At 33.1% G+C, this 21080-nt stretch overlaps 2 protein-coding genes across 2 annotated transcripts; one reads left to right on the top strand and one right to left on the bottom strand.

Annotated features, from left to right (window-relative positions):
• Positions 1-3866: 3866 nt before the first annotated feature.
• LOC131852913 (phosphorylated adapter RNA export protein) lies at positions 3867-8234 on the bottom strand. Its single transcript, XM_059203662.1, has 6 exons — positions 8059-8234; positions 7631-7885; positions 6639-6990; positions 6011-6102; positions 5355-5541; positions 3867-4871 (listed from the first exon to the last, which is right to left on the bottom strand). Exons 1-6 carry the CDS (start codon positions 8119-8121, stop codon positions 4615-4617), a joined length of 1206 nt encoding a protein of 401 aa, XP_059059645.1. The 5' UTR covers positions 8122-8234; the 3' UTR covers positions 3867-4614.
• Positions 8235-8899: 665 nt separating this feature from the next.
• On the top strand, positions 8900-18214 carry LOC131852890 (probable beta-hexosaminidase fdl). The gene is made up of 11 exons (XM_059203629.1): positions 8900-9040; positions 9276-9428; positions 10084-10234; positions 10662-10783; positions 11672-11756; positions 12612-12723; positions 13247-13395; positions 14120-14295; positions 14645-14829; positions 15078-15282; positions 16537-18214. Coding segments are annotated over exons 1-11 (3018 nt in total). The 5' UTR covers positions 8900-9038.
• Positions 18215-21080: the final 2866 nt, after the last annotated feature.

The raw sequence follows: 21080 nt of genomic DNA, 5'->3' as shown, positions 1-21080 counted from the left end.
CATGCTTCTCGTTTAATACCATTGCTACTGGCGCTGTCCTCAGCACCCTAGACATGGCTAGGGTCTCCTTACACATATAATCTGATCCAAATTAAAGTTAACCAATTGAATTTCAGTGTTCATTGGCTCCTATCCACTTATAGTGCCCAGCCAAATCTAAGTAAAAAACAATCAAATTTTGGTTTGGGTTCATTTTAATACGTTTTATTATGAGGTACTTCTCTAGTACAATTAAGTGAACTATTGTGGCACAGTTGCTTATGTATTATTTTAAATAATACCATAGAAACTACAGTGAAACCTGGTTAATTGAGATCCCAAGGGACCAAGAATTATGTACCAATTATAAAGGTTTGCCAATTAAGCAGGTTTAAAATTATAGTTATCTCATTTACTCTGTAAAAGATAGACCCCGCTTAGAGATGTCGAAATGTACCGTTATTCCATTTTTTTTATTCTATACAAAGTTGACTGTGCTATGTTATTTTTTCTACATAGTTCATCACGCGACTTTCCACAATCATAATTTGATTGCGGAAAGTCATTTTTCTGATAACGTTTCATATTTACGTTTGGACATTTTGTACACTTTTCTTACAAAACTGGGCTTTACTGGACTTCTCATTGCATTGCACCTTAATAATAGAGGAGGTTTCTCACTTATCCAGGTTTCACTGTATTACAACATAAATTTTTTTTCTATATTTTACAATTAATTATTACATAAATAATGTAGCACTTTTGCATAAACAAAATATTTCCAGACAAATTCGTTACTTATGAACTTTGAATTTTTGTAATGTAAGTTTTCCACGGAAGATCGCGGAAAGTGGCAAGAGCTCCACCGACAAGAGCGTAGCTCTTAAATTATGAATGAATGAATGAAGTTTTCCACTATACAATAAAGTTTTTTAGTAAATCACCAAAGTATTTACTAGGATTTAAGTAATTACTGCTGACAATTATTGTACATATATATAGACTACTAGCTGTCCCGGCAAACGTTGTTTTGCCTTAAAATAAAAAAAAAATTAGAGGTGGACTACCCCTAACATTTAGGGGGATGAAAAATAGATGTTGGCCGATTCTCAGGCCTACTCAATACGCTCAAAAAATTTCATGAGATTATATAATTTCAGTAAATTTACAGTGGAAATTTTTGAATGTTGTTTTTTATTTCTCTGAAATCGAAAGTTTGTCGAACACTATCCATTCCGAAACGACATAAATAGAGCTCAGAATACTGTGCACGCAAAATCCACTTTACGTTTATGACTCAAGATGGCCATACAGTTATATTTTGGCAATAAATTACTAACTAAACCACATTTTTAAATTACATTTATGCATCTGTTTAAAATACTTGACATTTTATACACTAAGAGGCGATACAGTGCCATGCAGGAGTCAGCTAAAAACAATTTAACGTATTAATGGTACATACTGTTGAAATAGCTTCTTATATTGAACTAGTATATTGGTTTATGGGGTAACGTCAGTTATCTTTTACTTGTCAGTCATTTTTTAGACATTTTTCGCAACTAAGGTCTGGGGCTATAAACATAAATATCACTTCATTTTTAAGAAGTGACTTAAAAAAGAATAACTCGTTCAGGCCCAAAAAACGACTTCCATCGCATTATTAGAAATAACTACTTGTGATGACTTGATCAAATTGATATGAGACCACACACCACTAATATATAAATGATTCTATAAAATCGATTGTATACACGGCCAAATGCAATTCACGTCAAAAGTAAAATAAAATTATTGCAATTGCTAAAGTTGCAATAATTTTAAATTAAAAACTGCAATTTATCTATAATAAGATATCCGTTTGAGACCTTTCAACTCTAAACTGACTCTTAGATAAGTACTGAATTCAAAGAATTTGATCAGGGAACGTACAAGCATTTAAGGGACCCCTGGACCCCTACAACCCGCCACTGATTTTTCATTTGTATCCTAATATAAATATACTTAATACAATTTGACAAACAACAAAAATATTGTACCCTAAGTCAAAATAGTGTGATATAAGACTGATAACTAAATATATGCACATACATTAATATGCTGAGTAAATAGTATAACGAATATTAGTAGAAATAGAGAATATAAATAAATAAAAATATAAATCTACACTATTGAAAATTATTTAACATACAAATTTATTTTACACTACTAAAAAAATACAAACGTTCTCAATTATAAACATTTGTATTTTTACATTTGTTTTTTCTCCTTTTTTATTCAAAGACGACTCGGCTTTCGACTAAAATAAAAATCCTGTGACTGGTTACAAAAGATTTCCTTTAAATGGTTCATAATGAAATGAAGCACCTGCTTTCGCTAACGGTATATGATACTAGTGAAGAATAAAAACCGGTCAGTTAGCTCAACGTTAGGAATTCTCCAGGAATTTAACACGGGGGAATCTTCACACAGATCAACCTGTTTCCATTACTAACAAACTTTTAGCTTCTTATACTGACTTATGCAATAATCCCATATAAAGTGACACGTCGCCGCTATATAGCCGACTCCTGCTGGACATATAAATAAACTATTAGTATTGTCTATTTCTACTTATAACATACAGTCGCAAGTTATTGTGAACAACACACTCGATTTATTATAAAAATATTTTATAGGCGGATGTGAACACCGTTATGCTTCATTTAGTTTCTACATTTTATTGGAAAATAATCTACAACAGAAATCTAAAACATTTAAAGTATTATTTATCCACAGAAGTAGTAATATATTAATATAATTACATTTTCAAATTGAGAGATTTATATTTATTAGATATTAATATGGAATCCAATGATTGGGTGCCATTTTGTCCTCATATTTTAAAAATATCTACTGCTCATATCATGCTCAAATCAAGTAATTATAGGGTAGATAACTTTACATAATCATAACTCTTCAATACACCCTTATATATTAAACAAATATATCTCAGCTGGTATTTAAGTGGTGAATAACAAATTATTTATATATATATTTATAAATTTGTAACACAATGGAAAATAACTATTATTCTACAACATTGTAATTGACTTAGGTTGCTAATATATGTAAAGTTACCCATTTGTAAAGAGGGTGGGCCATAATAATTTATTACACCAATGGTGTCTCCATTGGTACGTTGGTTGCAATTAGATAACCTCACGACAAACCGTCTGTATATCAGCAGCCTTATTTCTATAATTTGCTAATCAGTATAAATCAATATTAATTCTACATGCAAGGATTTTTAAATAATGAATGCTTATTTGTTTGGATATTATTTTATTACAAGCTATTTTAATATGTACTAAACATATTAAAATAGCTTGTATTAAATTGGATCAAATAATTATTGTTACACTGTATCTTTACAATAGGATTTCTGAGACAAAATAATGTATACTTAATGTTCAAGCCAAGTAAAAATCTTATATCACACTCTAAGACTAGGGTGAATAAATAATTGTGATTAATTCTATCCGATATTGTTCAAATATAGCCTAATTTAATTAATGATAGACCAAGATTATACATCAGTACCATTATTAGCTTGATCTACCTTATATAATATAAAAAACAATTATGAAGAAAGGCTACTTTTATATCAAAAATTTTAATAACCTCTTGTATTAGAGCCTAGAGCTGCAATAAAGTCTAAAATTACTGACACAGCCCTAAATATATACTTAATGGTGACATAATCATACAAACGCGAGGAGATCTGCTAAGTCCAATAGAGGCAAGACACTAAGTACTGCATATTACACACTTAATAATAAAATTATAGAACTCAGAAAACATGTTTTGGAAATACATCTTAAAATCAATATTTAAGTTCAATAGTTTAAGTTCAATAATTAATTTCTGAGATGTAGTATATTACTTTAAACGTGCAAATTATAGTCCAATTATAATAGATCCATATTTCTGTTAAGGCGGGTCCAATGCCAACAAAATAAAAAAAAAAATACGTTTTTTGCTAAACATTGCTGTCAGTCGCAGCCGTAGCGAAACTTTAAATATCGCTCAACTAATGTAACTAGTGACCATTTTCACGATAAATACAAAATCCTTCCCGCAGGTAAATACGGGAATATTTTCTATGGATTTTATATATTTACATTCATAATTATTCGTTTTGTTTGAGGCCTTGGTAGCATTATCATGCTAGAGACGATTATCCATAAATTACGTCAGACGAATTTCATGACTTTTGACCCTCGTCTTTGTCGGAGCTGTCGGACAAATTTCTGAGACTACGCCTCCATTGTGTGACATCACATATTTGCTACTCGTAAACCGAGTGTTAACTAGCCAACAAACCAATTTAAGCCGTAAATTTATGTACACGAAGTTGAATATACATATTTATAAGTTTTTCGTCAATAGTAAAAATTTTGTGTTTTAATACTCAGATATATTAGATTTTGAAATGTGACGTCACGAAATTTAGTACCCCTCCTTCCCCTTGGCACATCTGGTCGACTAACTCCCCCCTTAACGTGTGACGTAATTAACGGATTACCCCTAATATAAGAGTGTCGCTGCAGACCTCTCCTTACACTTTACCATACTAAGCACCACATACTTTAATTAGAATAAATCCATATCATCATTACACATAACCTCTAGAAAATCATCGTCTTCATAGTCTTGGAGAGGGCGAGTCCGGTCTGGGAGGGGTGAGCGTGGTCGGGTGGGGGAGGGGGCGGTGGCGTCAGTGTGTGAGTGACCGTCTGTGTCGCTGGAGCAGTCGCGCGCATCTGTTGCTGGCGATGGCGGCGGATTTGACCCATGCTCGGATTGAACCGTCGCCTCCCCTCGTGACAACAATGATGGTAACTCCGAATCTGAAACAAAATAAGTGTTCACCTTAAATTGCCATTCAAAAACAAACCTTATTGGGGTAAAGAAACAATCTTCAAATCTTCTTTTTATGGTCTTGCATTTAAACTGTATCATTGGAGTTAATTTCATGTTGTTTTGTCAGTGTAAGTTCAACCTTTATAAACAACACATAGGACAACAGAATAACAAATGAGTTAGTCATCTAACCACCATCTAATGGGAACTGGTAATGTTTACCTGTACCCTTGAAAAGATCAGCAAATATCAATATTTTATTCTTAAATATACATAGGTAATAAAAAATTACTACTCTTATATTCATATATACTTAACATAAGTATTTTTAAATAGTCATATTTTTTTATTCTACCACTCATTCGGAATATAGATTCATCACAAGCAGGTAACATGCATGTTGCTTTGTCTTTTTTGAATAAACGTTGTTCAGCATTACTGTCTTAAGAGTTAATGAAATTAATACATACCAGTTAAACTTTGCTTTAATTGCTCCATGACCTTCTGTCGACTTTTAGCCCGCGCTTTTCTTATTCGGCGTGACGTTTCTTTACGGTCTTCGTTAAAGATCTGATTTATCATTTCCTGGGATACATCTACATCACGTTTTAGTAGAAAGAAGTAGATACCGCCTGGTGTCCTTCGTCTGGCACCATTCTAAAAGTTAATTATTTAAATTTTATAATGTTGTTAAGGCCTAGTGGTTACTACCCTGACATAAGCCAAAAGATTGAGAAACCAAATCTGGCAGAAAAAACTTTGCGTGTCAATTTATATTATGACTAAATTTACAAATAGAAGTCTTTATTCAAATAAACTTAATAAGAATACTTACTTTTAAATAGTCATATCTTTTATTATTCTGCCACTTGGAATGCAGACTCATCACAAGAAGTGTGAACAAAAAATTTGAATGATCTTTTAACTATAAATTTGTTCTAAGTAAATTCACAATTTCTGATGGAAATATGGATAACAAATGTATTTAATTCATAAAGGTGGATGCTTCATAATGAAGCATCAGCCAGCAATCAGCAAAGTTTTCTTTTTTATGGTTGTAGACAACAATTAATAAAAAAAATTTGTACATATCCCTATTATTAAAGATAAGACTTAAAGAACTCACCACAACAAGCATGCCACCATCTGCCTCAACCCTTTGTGTTTCCTTATATAACTCTACTGCTTTATGGGCACCTATTACTTGCACTATTCTAACTGTAAAAATAAAATTAGTACTTACATAAGAGTTCTCGGGCTTCCTTAATACTAATAAGAATAACAACCCTGGGCAACCAACACATCACAGAGATTGAGTCATGGGTACTAGACAACTGATATAAATACTTAAATATTTCTTTTGTAAGTACATACATAAAAAAACTAGACCAATAGAAGCAATCATACTCATGAACATGTTTGCATAGATTCAAACCAACAAAGCCATAAATAAAAAAATAAATTAATAATCTGGATTCATTATTTATTGTTGTACACACTAGTATTTATTTATAATAATGAAAATTAGGTCCTAGATTATTAATATTTGAATACTACAATAATACCCAACCTTGCTCACATTTTTATTTATTTTATGGATTTGTTAAGCTAGATTTTAAGTGTGTAATAATGTTTATGAAAACTTTAAAGTGGATTTCATAAACATTGTAAATTTTTAATTGATGCACTATTAACTAATATAAACATGCAATATATGAACAGCAAAAAGTCAACATCCAGTTAGATCAACTTACCTACTAAATCCTTTTTTTCTTCAGATAATTTCTCTGCAATGTCATTGGCAATCACTTCTATAGACTCCTCAACTGTTACCAACAAATCAGGTAAATATCTTGGTTTATATTTTTCATCTTTAGCTAAATTGCTGTTTACTCTTTTGCCAAGCCTCAGTTTAGCATTACCCCTGTCTGTGTTACTCCGCTTATTTGATGAGCGTTCAAGATTGTCATTGCTGTTATTAAATACTTTTTTAGATACATAACTATCATCTAATCTATATTTAATAGTATAATCATAAGATTCCACACCATATGTATTTTTCTTTGTAACACCACAGCTAACCATATCCTCTGTCAGAATGTCTTCCTGAAATAGACATAAGAGGTGAGTCAGTTTGTTATTCTGATATACTGAATGAGTGTATTTTTAAACTTGAGTGTTTATATTTAGAGTGTTTACGATTTCTGACTAATATCATATTGGGGCCATATAGAAAAAAAATTATATAATTTCAGTATTATTAAGGTTATGTCTAATAATGGTTTGATGCAATTCACAGAAACAATAAGGCATAATGCTCTGTGACATTGTCATTACTGTATGCCTTTTCTCAATGGAGCAACCTATACATTAATTATTAAATTCTTTACTCGTAAAAACTAAAATATCTGTGAATCTATTTTGTTTTAATATATTTATGAAGAAATTAACTATAAAGAAAAGGACGACACAATTCAATAATGATAGGTTTAATAAGATGAGGGGAATAAATCTATTTATGCAAAAAACTTGATTTGCAGCTTTTACAGGTAAAAATTTATTAGAATTAAAACAATTTTAAAGTAATACTTAAAAAATATATTGATCTTGTAACAAAATGACCAAGAATTAATGATAGATGATAAACCTCAATAATACAGTACACAAAACATTACTAAACAAAATAATTTTGTGTTTGTTAGTCAAGCAACCATTTATACTACTATCACTGATTCAGTTTACATACCTGTAAGGTTGTACACCAAATATTATATTTATTCTTCTTATCCGACTGTCCCTGTGCCTGTGGCCGTTTTGGGCGCATTTTAAGTCGCTTTGGTCGCTGCTGCCGCTCATCATCAGATTCTGTGGCTGACGATTCCCTTGATTCTTCATCGCTTTGTTCATCCTGTATTTGCATATGCACTAACGAAGGCGGGTTGAACGCCTCCGGCCGTTCGAGGGGGATATACGTGCCACCTTCTAGGTCCGAATCCTCCAACTGAGAAAATAATTATTGGAATATAATTCACGTAAACCATAGACAGATTAATTTACTACATTATACGATGTATAATAGAGATATCGTTTATATTAAAACAACAACTTCGCAATAAAAAAAACACAGGTGGAGAATAAATGTAAGTCAAAAAAAGGCGTAAAAAGCGTTCTAACCTCCCCTTCCTCTCTTTCATTGGAAACTTCGATATCTAATTCCCCTTCTGTTGTTGACATCATACTTTGGTGATGATATTAATGATAAATAATAAATGCTCATGAAATTAAAACGAAATAAAGCTATTCCGCCTTTTAACACTTCACTTCGCAACAATTCTTCATTACTTGGCTAACTGTCAATGCTACCTGTCAGTACTGACATTACGAGATTCTGTAAATAAAAAAACATTGAAGCATAGAGCAAAAGAAATCGAGGTTGCAAAGAAAGTTCGTTTACATTACACTGTTGTCCATTCTGTATTGTTTTTTTAATTGATAATAATGGAATGGTGCATCTGCTTGCCTTAATGGTTTAAGCTGGCGGGGCACCAGAGGAGGATGATAAGATGAGCATGAGGTCAGGTCAATTATTACTACTCATCGAGAAAAATTCACCAGAAATTTATTATTATAGTTTCCAGAGGGAACTGCGTGGAGGTCATCCTATCTTGGTACATTGCTGGCTTCCTACAGTTATCCTAGTTATCGCAACTGGACTTTATTTATATATTTCCGCGCGAATTACAATCCTGTTCTAAACACGATTATCATGATATATAAATAAATATTGTAAAATTACAAAGCTAAATAATAAAATACTAAAATATTTATTACGTTACAATAAATATTTTATTAGATATTTAAAAAAGATAATTACTTTGGAACAAGATATTGTGATAAAAATGCCTGTAGGTTAAATATATTACTTATATATTGAACCTACACTATAGGTACATAGATATATACATAAAGCTCTTTCCTGTCATTTTATTGTAATTGTGTTTGTTTTCGACGAAACTGACTTGAATTATTAATATAAAATTAATTAAAAATTTTAATGGTTTCTCACTCTTTAGATTAAGTAAAAATCCGTTTGAACCGAGTTGAAATCCGATCATCATTGAAATAATGTAGTTCTGGACGAAACATCGAACAAAATGTAAGTAGGAGATTCGATCTCGTTCCGACTACACTTGACTGTTCAAAACTTTATAGTCAAATACTATAATAAGTACTTGTATAGAATTAATAATTTATTTTATGGTCATTATCATCATTTTACAATCATTAGAATTTATACTTGTTGTTTATAATATAAATTTTGTACGTATTGATGATTAATCAGTTTGATTCTTTGTTTGTGTGTTTACTTATCAAATGACAAATTATTTCAGGGCAGCTTTTGAAGCTGTTAGCAGGCTTATGATAAAACCCCTTGGGAGCAGGTTATCCCTTATAGACTTTAGACGCGCCGCACTTCCAGAGATAAGATCTCAAGATGACGGTTTCGATCCACGCCTATATAGAGACCCAAAATGCCCCATAAGGTATGATTTGCTATGAAGCCCCAATACAGTAATTTTCCCCCTTTTAAAGGGCTTTTCTCATCAATCTTTTCTTTAAAGAGGAGTTAAAAATATTCCATCAGGGAAAAAATCCAAAGATAATTTTGAATGAGCTGATAGGGCTAAACTTTCCGTCATATGGGTCGCACCTGACGGAAAGTGGTAACCTTGAGATATGTCTGTTGATTTCTACCAAAGGCGTGTTGCCTTTGGTAGAAATCAAGCGGAACACAAATCAGAGAGGTATTTTTAGGTAGGTTTGGGTTTTTTGGAATTTCGAGTCGTAATATCCAACTTTAACTCGAAACGCATAAGTGGAATCACGGGTGTTACATGATATCAGGAAGTCCGTAGTGTTGTAAAATCTGTATGTAGATTACGGTTGCTGCTTACCATTACTTGGGCCTTCAGATTGTTTGTTTTTTTTATACTACGATGGTGACAAATATGCAAACGGCCTATCTGATGGTAAATGGTTACGTAGCCTATGAACGCCTGAGACCAGGCCAGGGCCACCTTATTATACCAGTCTCGTGAGAAAACTTCGTTACCTGCTATTTTCATTACATACAAAAATTCTTCATACAATAAGGTTATTTTTACTAGCAACAACAATAATAAAATATTAGGTTTTCAGACCGTGGATGGCGTACTTCAATCTTCTACGTACAGGGTTCGGGGCTGGTGTGCTGGGCTTGCCGCTGGCTATCAGCCAGTGCGGCATCATCCTCGGTCCACTTATGACACTCGCTACAGGAGCCCTTATGATATACACACATTTGACATTGGTGCGAATTTTGAATATACATATAACCCTGGACAATACAATATGAAAGTTTCAAATTGTTAATTAGTGTATATAATGTGGATGACGTTTTATGGTACCTTTAGCGCAGGCGGGTGCAACATTCCACTATCATCTGTGGAAAAAAAGAACTATTAGGTATCTGTGAGCGAAAGTCCAGTCAAAATCTGTTCAGCCGTTTTAGAGATTAGCAAGAACAAGCAAACAGACAAAGAAAAAAAATATTAATTATATTTCTGTTGTATGTAAGGTTCAAAAGTCATTATACTTTCATAGGCATTTAGTGAAAATTTCATATGCATTTTAGGCTGTTAATTTGAAATCACATACAGACACTTCAATTATATTTGTTTGTATATATATAGCAGTGAGTATAAAAAATAAAGTGATTATATAATTTCGTCTTACAGCTACGGTGTCTGAACGAAATTAGCCGGCAAATGAGAATTCCATATATTTCCTATCGTTATGGATTTCGTATCGCCCTACTTCACGGTCCACCTATTTGCCGTTTTATTGGGAAAAGGGGTCCGTAAGTATTATCACAGATAAGAGAATTAGTATTATATATTTTTTATAGTAATATAAAAAACCGATATTATACATATACGATTACAAAGTCCTTACAGAATTCCTGAACTGGATAATAAAAGGGAAAAAAGAAACTTAGATTCTGCTATCTTCTAACAGAATCTAAGTTTCTTCCGAACATATTTGCCAATGCAGCAGCAAAATTGTGTAAAATTATACCTTTACGACATAAACATATAGTCAATAGTGTTTTAACCGATGACATTATATATACGTATGGAATCCAACGTAGCAGAAAAAGAGCCTACCGTCGCCTCTCCGTTAAATTTAATTTGTTGTAGGAGTTTCTATCACTAGTATCCATCTATACACATAAATAAAATTGAAGTGTCTGTTTGTAATATTGATATAACCGTTTTTTACTACAAGCATATGAATATAAATACGGTAAATACATCAAAATAACATTCATTACAATTTTTTGATTGATTTTGACGGGACTTTTTTCAGGGTAGGGAGCTGACGTAATAAGGAGTAACTTAAGCTACTTTTATTTTAGAAAAATAAAGTTAAATTCCACGCGGACGATGTCGCGGGTACAGCTAGTTACAGATATAAATTACATATAAATTGTTTTTTGATGACAGCGAAACCAAGGAAATAAATACGTAGAGCAATGGTATTTCCAAACCGGTACGACATTGAAACATTCAAGGGAGCTTATTCCATCTTCAAAAGGCCGGTAACGTACTTGCAATTCCTCTGGTCTTGCGGCTGTTTTTGGGCGGCGGTAATCACTTATGTAACATACAATGAGCTTTGTCCCCTATGCTATAAAAAATGTCAGCCATCTATGTTATATCTATACGTAATATATTTTTATTTACAGAACTATCATAGCAGTAATGATGATGTTGAGCCAAGTTGGAATCTGTACAGTATTTGTGATATTTACTACAGACTCTTTACGTGATGTTAGTACTAGTACAGATAGGATAATAACGTAAATGTAAATTGGAAGGAAAATATTTTTTTTGTGTCGGCCAAATGTATAATCTACGACCTCTTGGGAAACTAATAGGCCACTTAATATTATGTAACATGTATATAACTATATATATCTATAGAAATTGTATGTGAACCTTTGTTCACCTCCGACAATCGTGAAGAAAGGATCACAAAATATAGACGTATTTTATTTCTTTAATTACGTTGCCTTGAATGTGTTACAATGGTACAAGTTGACTTTAAATTATTAAAAATATCAATAATAATTTTATTGTCGCTTACATTTAATCATCACTGACAAGATAACATTGTCTATTATAACAATCTAAATATATATTATATATATGCATATATAAACTAAGTTTATCACAATACAATACACACATAAGTGGATTACAATTAGATTTATTATTTAGCACACTAGGGACCAATATTGTAGCGTGGAGTCATAAAATGGAGAAATTAAAGACTATCTGTGAAATTGGTGTTAATGTAGTATTGTAAAAGTGAATTTGAATAGTGCTAGTAAATTCTTATTTACGATTACTACCTGAATAGGAAGAACAAGTAACAAAACGAACGAAATATCACGTAACCCCGTTCTGAGGGTACAAATGTTATTAATTTGCTAAAATAAACCTGTTTAACCAATTTAAGAAAACAATCTGAAGCCTTTTTAGTTATAAGGTATTGGAATTTGCATAGGAAAAATGTTACAAGTGTGATAGAAGTATACACTGATCGTAATTATTTTTTCTTACTTTATGTAGATACGTTTGTTACGCAAGTAACGTTATAATATTAACTACCATTTCTTTTAGATCATGGATTGGCAAACTTCAAGACCGGCTTTATTAACGTTATTGCTGCCCTATATTTTACTAGAATTTTCCATGAAGACTTTGAAAATTGTTAGCTATGTCTCTTTATTTGGTAAGAATAAAAATTATATATACAAATATATAAAGTTGAAACGATTGTTTATAATTTCTAATTAATATCTTTTCAGTGACTTCATGTGAATGTATACGGTACTTCTAACAAAACAAAATCTGTCTGTCTGTTTGTTTCTGCTAATCTCTAAAACGGCAAACTGATGTCTCCAAAACGACTCCACGCGGACGAAGACGCGGGTAACAGCTAATATTCAGTGGCACTGAGTTCTACAGAGTTCCACGATGGTCGCGGATTCTATTCCAATATGGAAGTTTCGTTATGCTTCGCTTTCGTAGTACCAGTATTACAAACATATATTTTAAAATTCAAACTATTACTTCTGGTATTATCAAAATACATGTATACTCATTCTAGGATATCTATCTGTACACCGAATTTCATCAAAATCCGCCAATTAGTTTTAGCGTGAAATAATTTTCATTATTAGATGATCCATACATCCTCACAACCTTTTATATTCATTATAGTAGAGTCATTATTAAGTATACTTCATTTTTAGGTAATTTTCTGAACCTCGTGGGCTTAGTGCTGATATTTTATCTAATATTTGATGACCCTCATGGAGAAACTATAGTTGCCACAACCGAAGCGCTACCGTTTTTGTTTGCTTTTGGCACTTTTCTCTTTAATATGAGCGCCGTTGGAGTAGTAAGTATACTTTACTTTAAAATTTGTTTTACATATATAGTTGATAGCGTATTTTTTCATGATAGATAATGGAATGGTGCACTCTTGTGCAGTAAAGGTGCTGGTATAAGCACCTTTACTGCACGCATAAGTGGAGAAGATAGGGTTAGTTCGAAGTCAGATCAGTTAGCCCACAGTCGTGAAGTCACCAGGAATTAACAAAGTTGGTTTCCAGGAGCGTCACGCGAGAGTCAACCTAGAGTAACATAATATGTAATAATGGGGGGGGGGGAAAGATTGTTAGTAATGTGGACTCATGGTCCCATTACTAGCAATGTACCATGTCAGGTTGACCTCCACGCGGTTCCCCCTGGAAACCATCATGATAAATTCCTGGTGAAATAGTCACGAATTCACGATGGGCTAACACACCTGACCTCATGCTCATCTTATGATCCTCCACTGGTGCCCCGCCAGCGTAAACCGTTAGCGCAGGCACCATTCCATTGTCATCAATAAAAAAAATGTAATAATGGGGCTATTATTCCCCATTACTAATGATCTCTTCCCCCTGTACACTATCATGTATTACTAAACACTTGGAAGATAATATAATATAAGATGATACTGGGGGGGATTTAACAATAAATTTTCAAGGAAAAGGATAAGTATTAATAGTTGGCCCATATTAATTGTTTACAGTTTTGTCAATATCATACAATTGAGAACTATAAATAAATTTTAGGTATTATCATTGGATAAAGCGCTGAAATATCCGAAAATAATGACGGCGCGTTGCGGTGTAGTCATCATAGGTATTCTTGTACCTACCCTCGTTTCAACGGTATTTGGTACACTTGGATATTGGTCATTTGGTACAATGGAAGAGAATATTCTACGCTCTTTGCCTTTTGATAATCCGTGGGTATCTCTTATCTGTGTTGTTCATATCGTAAACAATTTTTTTTCTGTTTTATTGCATACTTTGTAATTTTTTCTTAATTTTCTTCTTCCGTCAATCTAGGATCCTCTAAGTTCTTGGAGTGTCACAGTAGACTTGTGTTCTTTATTTAGCAAAAAGTATTTCGATTTTTTAAAAATTATAAACATTTAGTTATTATATATAGCTACGATTTTAAAATACTTTCAACTATAGAAAGCGAGCATTATGATATATTGTATTTTTCAAAATAACTAGGTAATACAATAATAAACCTTGTGTCACGAGTAATTAATTTTTATCGTAAATAATTGTTTCGTGGTAATACAGGATAGCAATGACAGCTATAGGTCTGTATATGATCGCAGTAGCATTGGCATACCCCATACAATGCTACCCAGGAATACAGATTATCCTGGAAGTAGCAAAGAATCACCGCTTGTCCGAAGCACCATCAGACCGCACAATGAAAATATTGGAGTATATCGCTAGGCCAGTCTTCGTATGCACATCTTGTAAGCAAAACCACATATTTTTTATGTAGATATTTGTAACGGCAAACAACCGGGTAATCGTCGCCTATATAAATAAACAACCCTACGGATTTCTAGGTATCGTGTGCCATAAGTTGTTAAATTTAATTAATACCGATTATCACTGCCTTAGGCCTTATAAACCTGTAGAGATCGAAGTCTGCACTTCAGGTGGTCAAATGCCATAAACCCTGGTATTTGTCAAACTTATTAAACATTTATGATTTCAGTTACAATAAGCTACTTAATCCCGTTTCAAGGCCCATTTGTAGCATTTGTCGGTAGCCTCTGTACGACACTATTGGCCATTGTGTTCCCAGCCATGATGGAACTGTGCCTCATGTATCCCAGTCATTATGGAAAATTCCACATTCATTTAGTGAAAAATTTGATGATAATTATCTTTGGCATTATCATCTGGTTCTTTGGTGTAGTGCATTGTGGCTACCTAATCTACATAAGAATGTTATCGATGGAGTCTCCGAACGAAGAATTTGGTTGAAATATTATTTATGTACCACGGATGAAATTATTTTAATAAAATGAAAACGCTTAATAATTCCTAGTTTTTATTTTGTACTACCCACTAGTACCCGTAGTTGTAAGTATGTACAATGCGAACATTTTCCTCTTGAATCACTGTATTGTTAAAAACTGCATTAAAATCCGTTGCGTAGTTTAATAGATATACGCGAACAGACAGCGAAAGCAACTTCATTTTATACTATATTAATGTAAACATATCTGCTACAAAGCAACAAGGCATATATATATATTATAGTGTAATAGTTTCAGGATAAGATAACCAAGTCATCTCTGGCTCAATCTAGGTATAACATCCAATTACCTATCAATGAAGGGTGGTAGGATTATTATATATTGTAAAATTCTAAATATAAATAATGGATACTGGATAGTCATAGATTTACTATAAGCAGGGTCAAATCACCACCTATTACAATATCATCTCGATATACATTTTAGTATTGTTTGAAAATAGTTTTTATATCATGTCATATGTCAGAAGGTATAATTTAATTAGAAAAGTGCTATCAATCATTATTTTTACTATATTGTAAATAAAGCAATCATGAAATTATGCTTTTCTAATAATAATAGTATGTACGTATAATTTATCAATGAGAAATGCAATAAGTAACTAATAAAATTATGCAGTAATGAGATCAGGCGTTGTCAAATATTTTTATGTAATTGTTTTACTTGTAATCGTAATAATGTGTCAAAATAAATCCAAAGCAAATACGTAAGTTCCATCTATAATCTTAAAATATAATACAGTAAAGCTCAACTGCTTCTCCCGAGTACTAAATATTGTGAGTTTTGTATAATTAAGAAAATATACACTTCCTATGTCATTCTGGATTAATGTGACGGTGGCCTCCGTGGTCTAGTGTTTTAGCACACTGCTTTACATCCGATGGTTATGGGTTCGATTCCTCGCACGATACAAACACTTGTATTCATGAGCATGATTGTATCGGTCTTAGTATTTTGTATATATATTATGTATGTATTTACAATATATATATCCTATTTATATCACTTGTCTAATGTCCATAACACAAGCTCTGCTTAGCTTAGGACTAGATAGTGCTGCGTAAGAAAAAACATAGGAGGTATTTTAATTGTTTAATAACATAAAAAATACTTAACAATCGTCTTTTGCAGTATATTGCCTTTGTGGACTTGGGATTGCGTTAATGACAAGTGCGTGCCATCGAAAGCAACTGAAAGAGGGAAGTTACAATCTCTCATGACATGCAACATGCTATGCGCTTCAATGCAACTATGGCCTCAGCCTACAGGAACAGTAAGTCTGTCTACAACAGCTGTGCCAGTACGAGTTGATTTAATCGAGTTACAAATCATATCGTACCCATCAGAGTCCGTCCGTGATCACCTACGATACGCTTTTGAGTTAATGCGCAATGATCTACGCATCTTGGAACAAAACACGCATGGGTTTCAAGAATGGCGCAGCGTGGTCGTACGTGTCTCTGTCAATGGTAGTATAGACCCTCGTATGCGACTTTCAACAGACGAAAGTTATAAACTATCACTCCGACCTAAGAGAGGTCCTGGCGGTTCTTTAGTAGTAAATATTTTGGCACAGTCATTTTGTGGCGCGCGACATGCGTTTGAAACTTTTACACAGTTAATATGGCTCGATCCTCATGAAAATACATTGTTGGCTTTAGAAGCTGCGAAAATAGAAGATTTCCCAAAATTTCGCTACCGCGGATTAATGCTGGATACAGCACGCAATTACTTTCCAGTGAGAGATATAATTCGCACCATAGATGCTATGGCTGCTTGCAAATTGAATACATTTCACTGGCGTGCAAGTGATTCTCAGGCATTTTCAATATTTCTTAGTAGTGTGCCTCAGCTATCTGATTATGGTGCATATGGAAAGGGCGCAGTATATACTCCTAATGATGTACGAATTATAGCACGCCATGCACGATTGCGTGGAATACGGGTTTTGATTGAAATAGATACACCAGCACACGTGGGTAGAGCATGGAGCTGGGGAGAGTATGTCAAATTGGGAGATTTAGTCCATTGTGTAGATGCCGATCCTAAGAATTCCTACTGTAACGAACCACCTTGCGGGCAGCTCAATCCCCGGAACCCTCATGTTTATGACTTGTTGGAACGAATTTACACAGAAATAATTCAATTAACAGGTGTCACCGATCTATTTCATTTAGGTAGTGACGATGTCTCAGAACGCTGTTGGGCTGATCATTTCAATAAGACTGACTCTAAGAAATTATGGCTCGAATATATACGCTCAGCTCTGCAGCATCTCAAAAATGCCAATGGGCAATTACCAAGTCTTACTCTGTTGTGGACGTCGTCAATTACTGAAATAATGAAATCCGAATTAAAAGATTACATTAATATCATCGGTCTACAAGCTCGAACCGCCGCGTGGGCTCACAAATTTGTTGTTGGCATTCGAACGGTAGTGTCTCATGAAGATGCTTGGGATTTAAACAATGGTATGGGATCTTGGTATGGAGGTTACGATGGAGCGCCCTATAATTCATGGCAGCGCGTGTATGAATATAGACCATGGGGTCGTAACTCAGCTTGGAATGTCGAGGGTGGTGAGGCCACTGTTTGGTCGTCTTCTCTTAGTGTTGGTGGATTGGATGCAAGAGTGTGGCCCCGAGCTGCAGCACTGGCCGAGCGGCTTTGGACAGATCGTGCCGAGGGCGCTACCAGACCTGTCCATGCTAGACTCGATGTGCATCGTACCCGATTAGTAGATCGAGGGATTCAAGCCGCACCTTTATGGTCCTTGTGGTGTACACACAATCCATACACATGTGGTTAATAAACTAGGTATTTTTCTATATATTATAGTTTGCAGTTTTCTTTTTATCTCAAATTAGTATTAATACCTTAATTACTGCATAGTTACTGGTACTAATCTATTTATAATACGTATATATTATGAATATTAGCGTTTCTCATATTACTCCTACAGTAGAATTAAGAATGCGTATGCTAGGGTAAAAAAATATAGTACATATCATAAACAGTATCTAATACTGATATCTTTATTTTTTTACTAGAAATGCATAAAATAATAAGTTGATCATAAGTATTATGATCAGCTTATTTTAGTAGGTACGGATAATGATGTCCCTAAAGGTAATCAAATCGACGCCAACAATAAAATATTTTTTAAAATGTATAATTAGATTGAATTGGATTGCCAAATAAGCCGACGACTCACCTGATGGTAAGTGAGAAGTGTTGTCATGAATAGCACATTCCGCTATCATGTGACACTTATGCGTTGACATTCTAGAGGACTAAGATGTCATGCCCCTGTATCCTGTAAATTCACTGCCTTATTCACTGCCTTCAACCAAAATGTTTCTTCAAAGCTGATTGGCGACTATACCTAATAGATAAGACAATCGTATTCAATGCAGACGACTTTGTATAGTCTACCTCGGTAAAACTATTAATATCTAGCGTCTAACTATAGATATATATCAAGTTTAGTTTTAACAATAATAACCCTGGACAATTTACACAACGCCATCTAGTTCTAAGCAGAACATGTGTTACGCGTACTAAACAAACTGATAGAAATACTTAAACTTTATTTAAATACATATATAATATCCATAGACAACATTCAGACCAACACAAACAATGATATTAATGAATGATGACTTCGTGTGAGGAATCGACTCCGCAACCATCGAGTAAAGTGATGTGCTAAACCTCTAGACCACCGTGGCCTCTCATCGTGACCGTGACCACTCGACCTCTATACTATCGTCAGTGATTTTAATAAAAGTTATAAGTATTTTTATTCGATACAATTAAGTTATTTTGTAAAACAAGACTGTAGCCGTGGGGGGAAGAAGTCTGATATTTTTGTAATGGGGACTAGGAACCGCAAATAGCAATGTACCCTGTCAGGTCGACCTCAACGCATTCCCCTCTGGGAATCATCGTGGATAATTCTGTATACCTCTTCTACTATTACAGTAGTAACCAATACAATTACAGTAGTGATTACTACTGTAATAGTAGGAGAGGTAAAGCTGCGCTAAAGGTATATACGAGGTATACCTTTAGCACAGGCAAGGATACTATTATTACCCATTAAAAAAAACACTTTAATTACTTTATTGGTTTAGCATTTATTGCCTTACGTTTGCGGTTTTGATTGCGGTTCGATTCTCACACGTATGTTGTATTTATACAAAACACGTATTTAAGTGTTTCTATCTGTCGCTTAATATCCTAGTAGTATAACTGCAAGCTCTGCTAAGTAGACTAAGACTGGATAGCATTGTGTAAATTGAATGGGGAAAAAATTAAGAAAGAATAAAAATAACATTAAGATTAAGATGTAGAAGTCACTAAAAGTATCTCCTCCGATCGATACCCAGTACCATTCAAACGGGGCTCGAAATTGAAAGTTATAAAGAATAAATTAACTCTAATAACCACCGATATTTAAAATGACAGTCAAATTCAAAAAGTATGTACTTACATGTACCTACTTTTTCATTACTTAAAATGTTAAATTAATATTTGATATCGATATGGTAATATCGATATCGAATATTAATTCGGAAGTAGCACATCCAACAAAGTTAGGAAACACCATCGACAAACTAATAAAATTAATTTCCGTTTCCGAGAAGCTAGATGCGTTCGGAATCATCAATAAATTTTTTTATTTTTTTAATTAGAATCCTGTTAAAGTGTATGTTAAATTTTGTAGTTAAATTAAATATTTAAGAATTATTTAAATATTTTAGAGTAAGACTGAATTTATAGAACTAATTGGTTATAGGTAGGTTAGTTTTTGTTTTATGGTACACAAACATACTGCTGTTTTACTACATGTTCAGAACGTAACACGTTCGGATATCAAACTCAAATCGTCATATTGTCAATATTTCCATATGCTTATTTAATATGCACATCGTGTATAACTGAAAAGTTATTTAATTCCAGGGAAATTTTTTTAGTAGTAGAGTTCCATAGGTAACTCTGAGGCTAGTAATAACTTAATTTCTGTGAATTGAATGCTTTGTTTTATGGTTTTCTAAAACTAGTAAGTTTGTTGAATTTGGTAGCTATTATACACATAGGCAATTAGTAAAATGCGATCCAACGATCCTAATAAAATTGTATATGAAAAGAGATATATATTATATACCTACAGTACATACCGTATGTGATATCATTAAAACCTTTACAGTGTAAAAGCAATTAAAATATTAATATAAATTACAATATTAAAAAAACTACTGACACCAACCAAATATACACCAACACATTAATTTGTATCCAAACATTTTTATACAAATAATCACTAATTTAATATAATAATTAATAGAATTAATTAATATATCCGAACCAATAATATCCGAACGAAATCAGGCACAGCATGGATAATTAGGAAACGGATACAGTAACAGTAAATGTTGTCTAATATTGTCTATGATTAACTCATGTACGGTTGCTTTACTAGGTATTTCAAAAGGCTTTAAAATAACTTTATTGTATGTTGATTGTACTTTTCAAACTATTAACACTATAATTCATTTATTAATATTATTTTATTATGTTCATAAATAAGTAATATATTTTGACCTTCACGTTAAACCATTTCCAATAAGTTTTTGATTTTTCTAAAGTCAAAGTACATGTTCATAAAAGTT

This window comes from Achroia grisella, unplaced genomic scaffold, assembly GCF_030625045.1.
Source record: "Achroia grisella isolate CSIRO2021 unplaced genomic scaffold, CSIRO_AGI_Agris_v1 utg869, whole genome shotgun sequence".
Classification (NCBI taxonomy): Eukaryota; Metazoa; Arthropoda; class Insecta; order Lepidoptera; family Pyralidae; genus Achroia; species Achroia grisella.
Note: the sequence above shows the minus strand (reverse complement) of the source record. Positions and strands in the feature narration are given on the sequence as shown.

Coding starts and splice junctions, on each gene's coding strand:
- LOC131852913 (XM_059203662.1), bottom strand. CDS start 8,121: ATGATGTCAACAACAGAAGGGGAATTAGATATCGAAGTTTCCAATGAA. Junction 6,103..6,638: donor AGAAAAAAAGGATTTAGTAG/GTAAGTTGATCT, acceptor TTATTTTTACAG/TTAGAATAGTGCAAGTAATA. Junction 4,872..5,354: donor ATTAAAGCAAAGTTTAACTG/GTATGTATTAAT, acceptor ATTTTGTTTCAG/ATTCGGAGTTACCATCATTG.
- LOC131852890 (XM_059203629.1), top strand. Junction 13,396..14,119: donor ATATGAGCGCCGTTGGAGTA/GTAAGTATACTT, acceptor AATAAATTTTAG/GTATTATCATTGGATAAAGC. Junction 14,296..14,644: donor TCTTTGCCTTTTGATAATCC/GTGGGTATCTCT, acceptor GTGGTAATACAG/GATAGCAATGACAGCTATAG.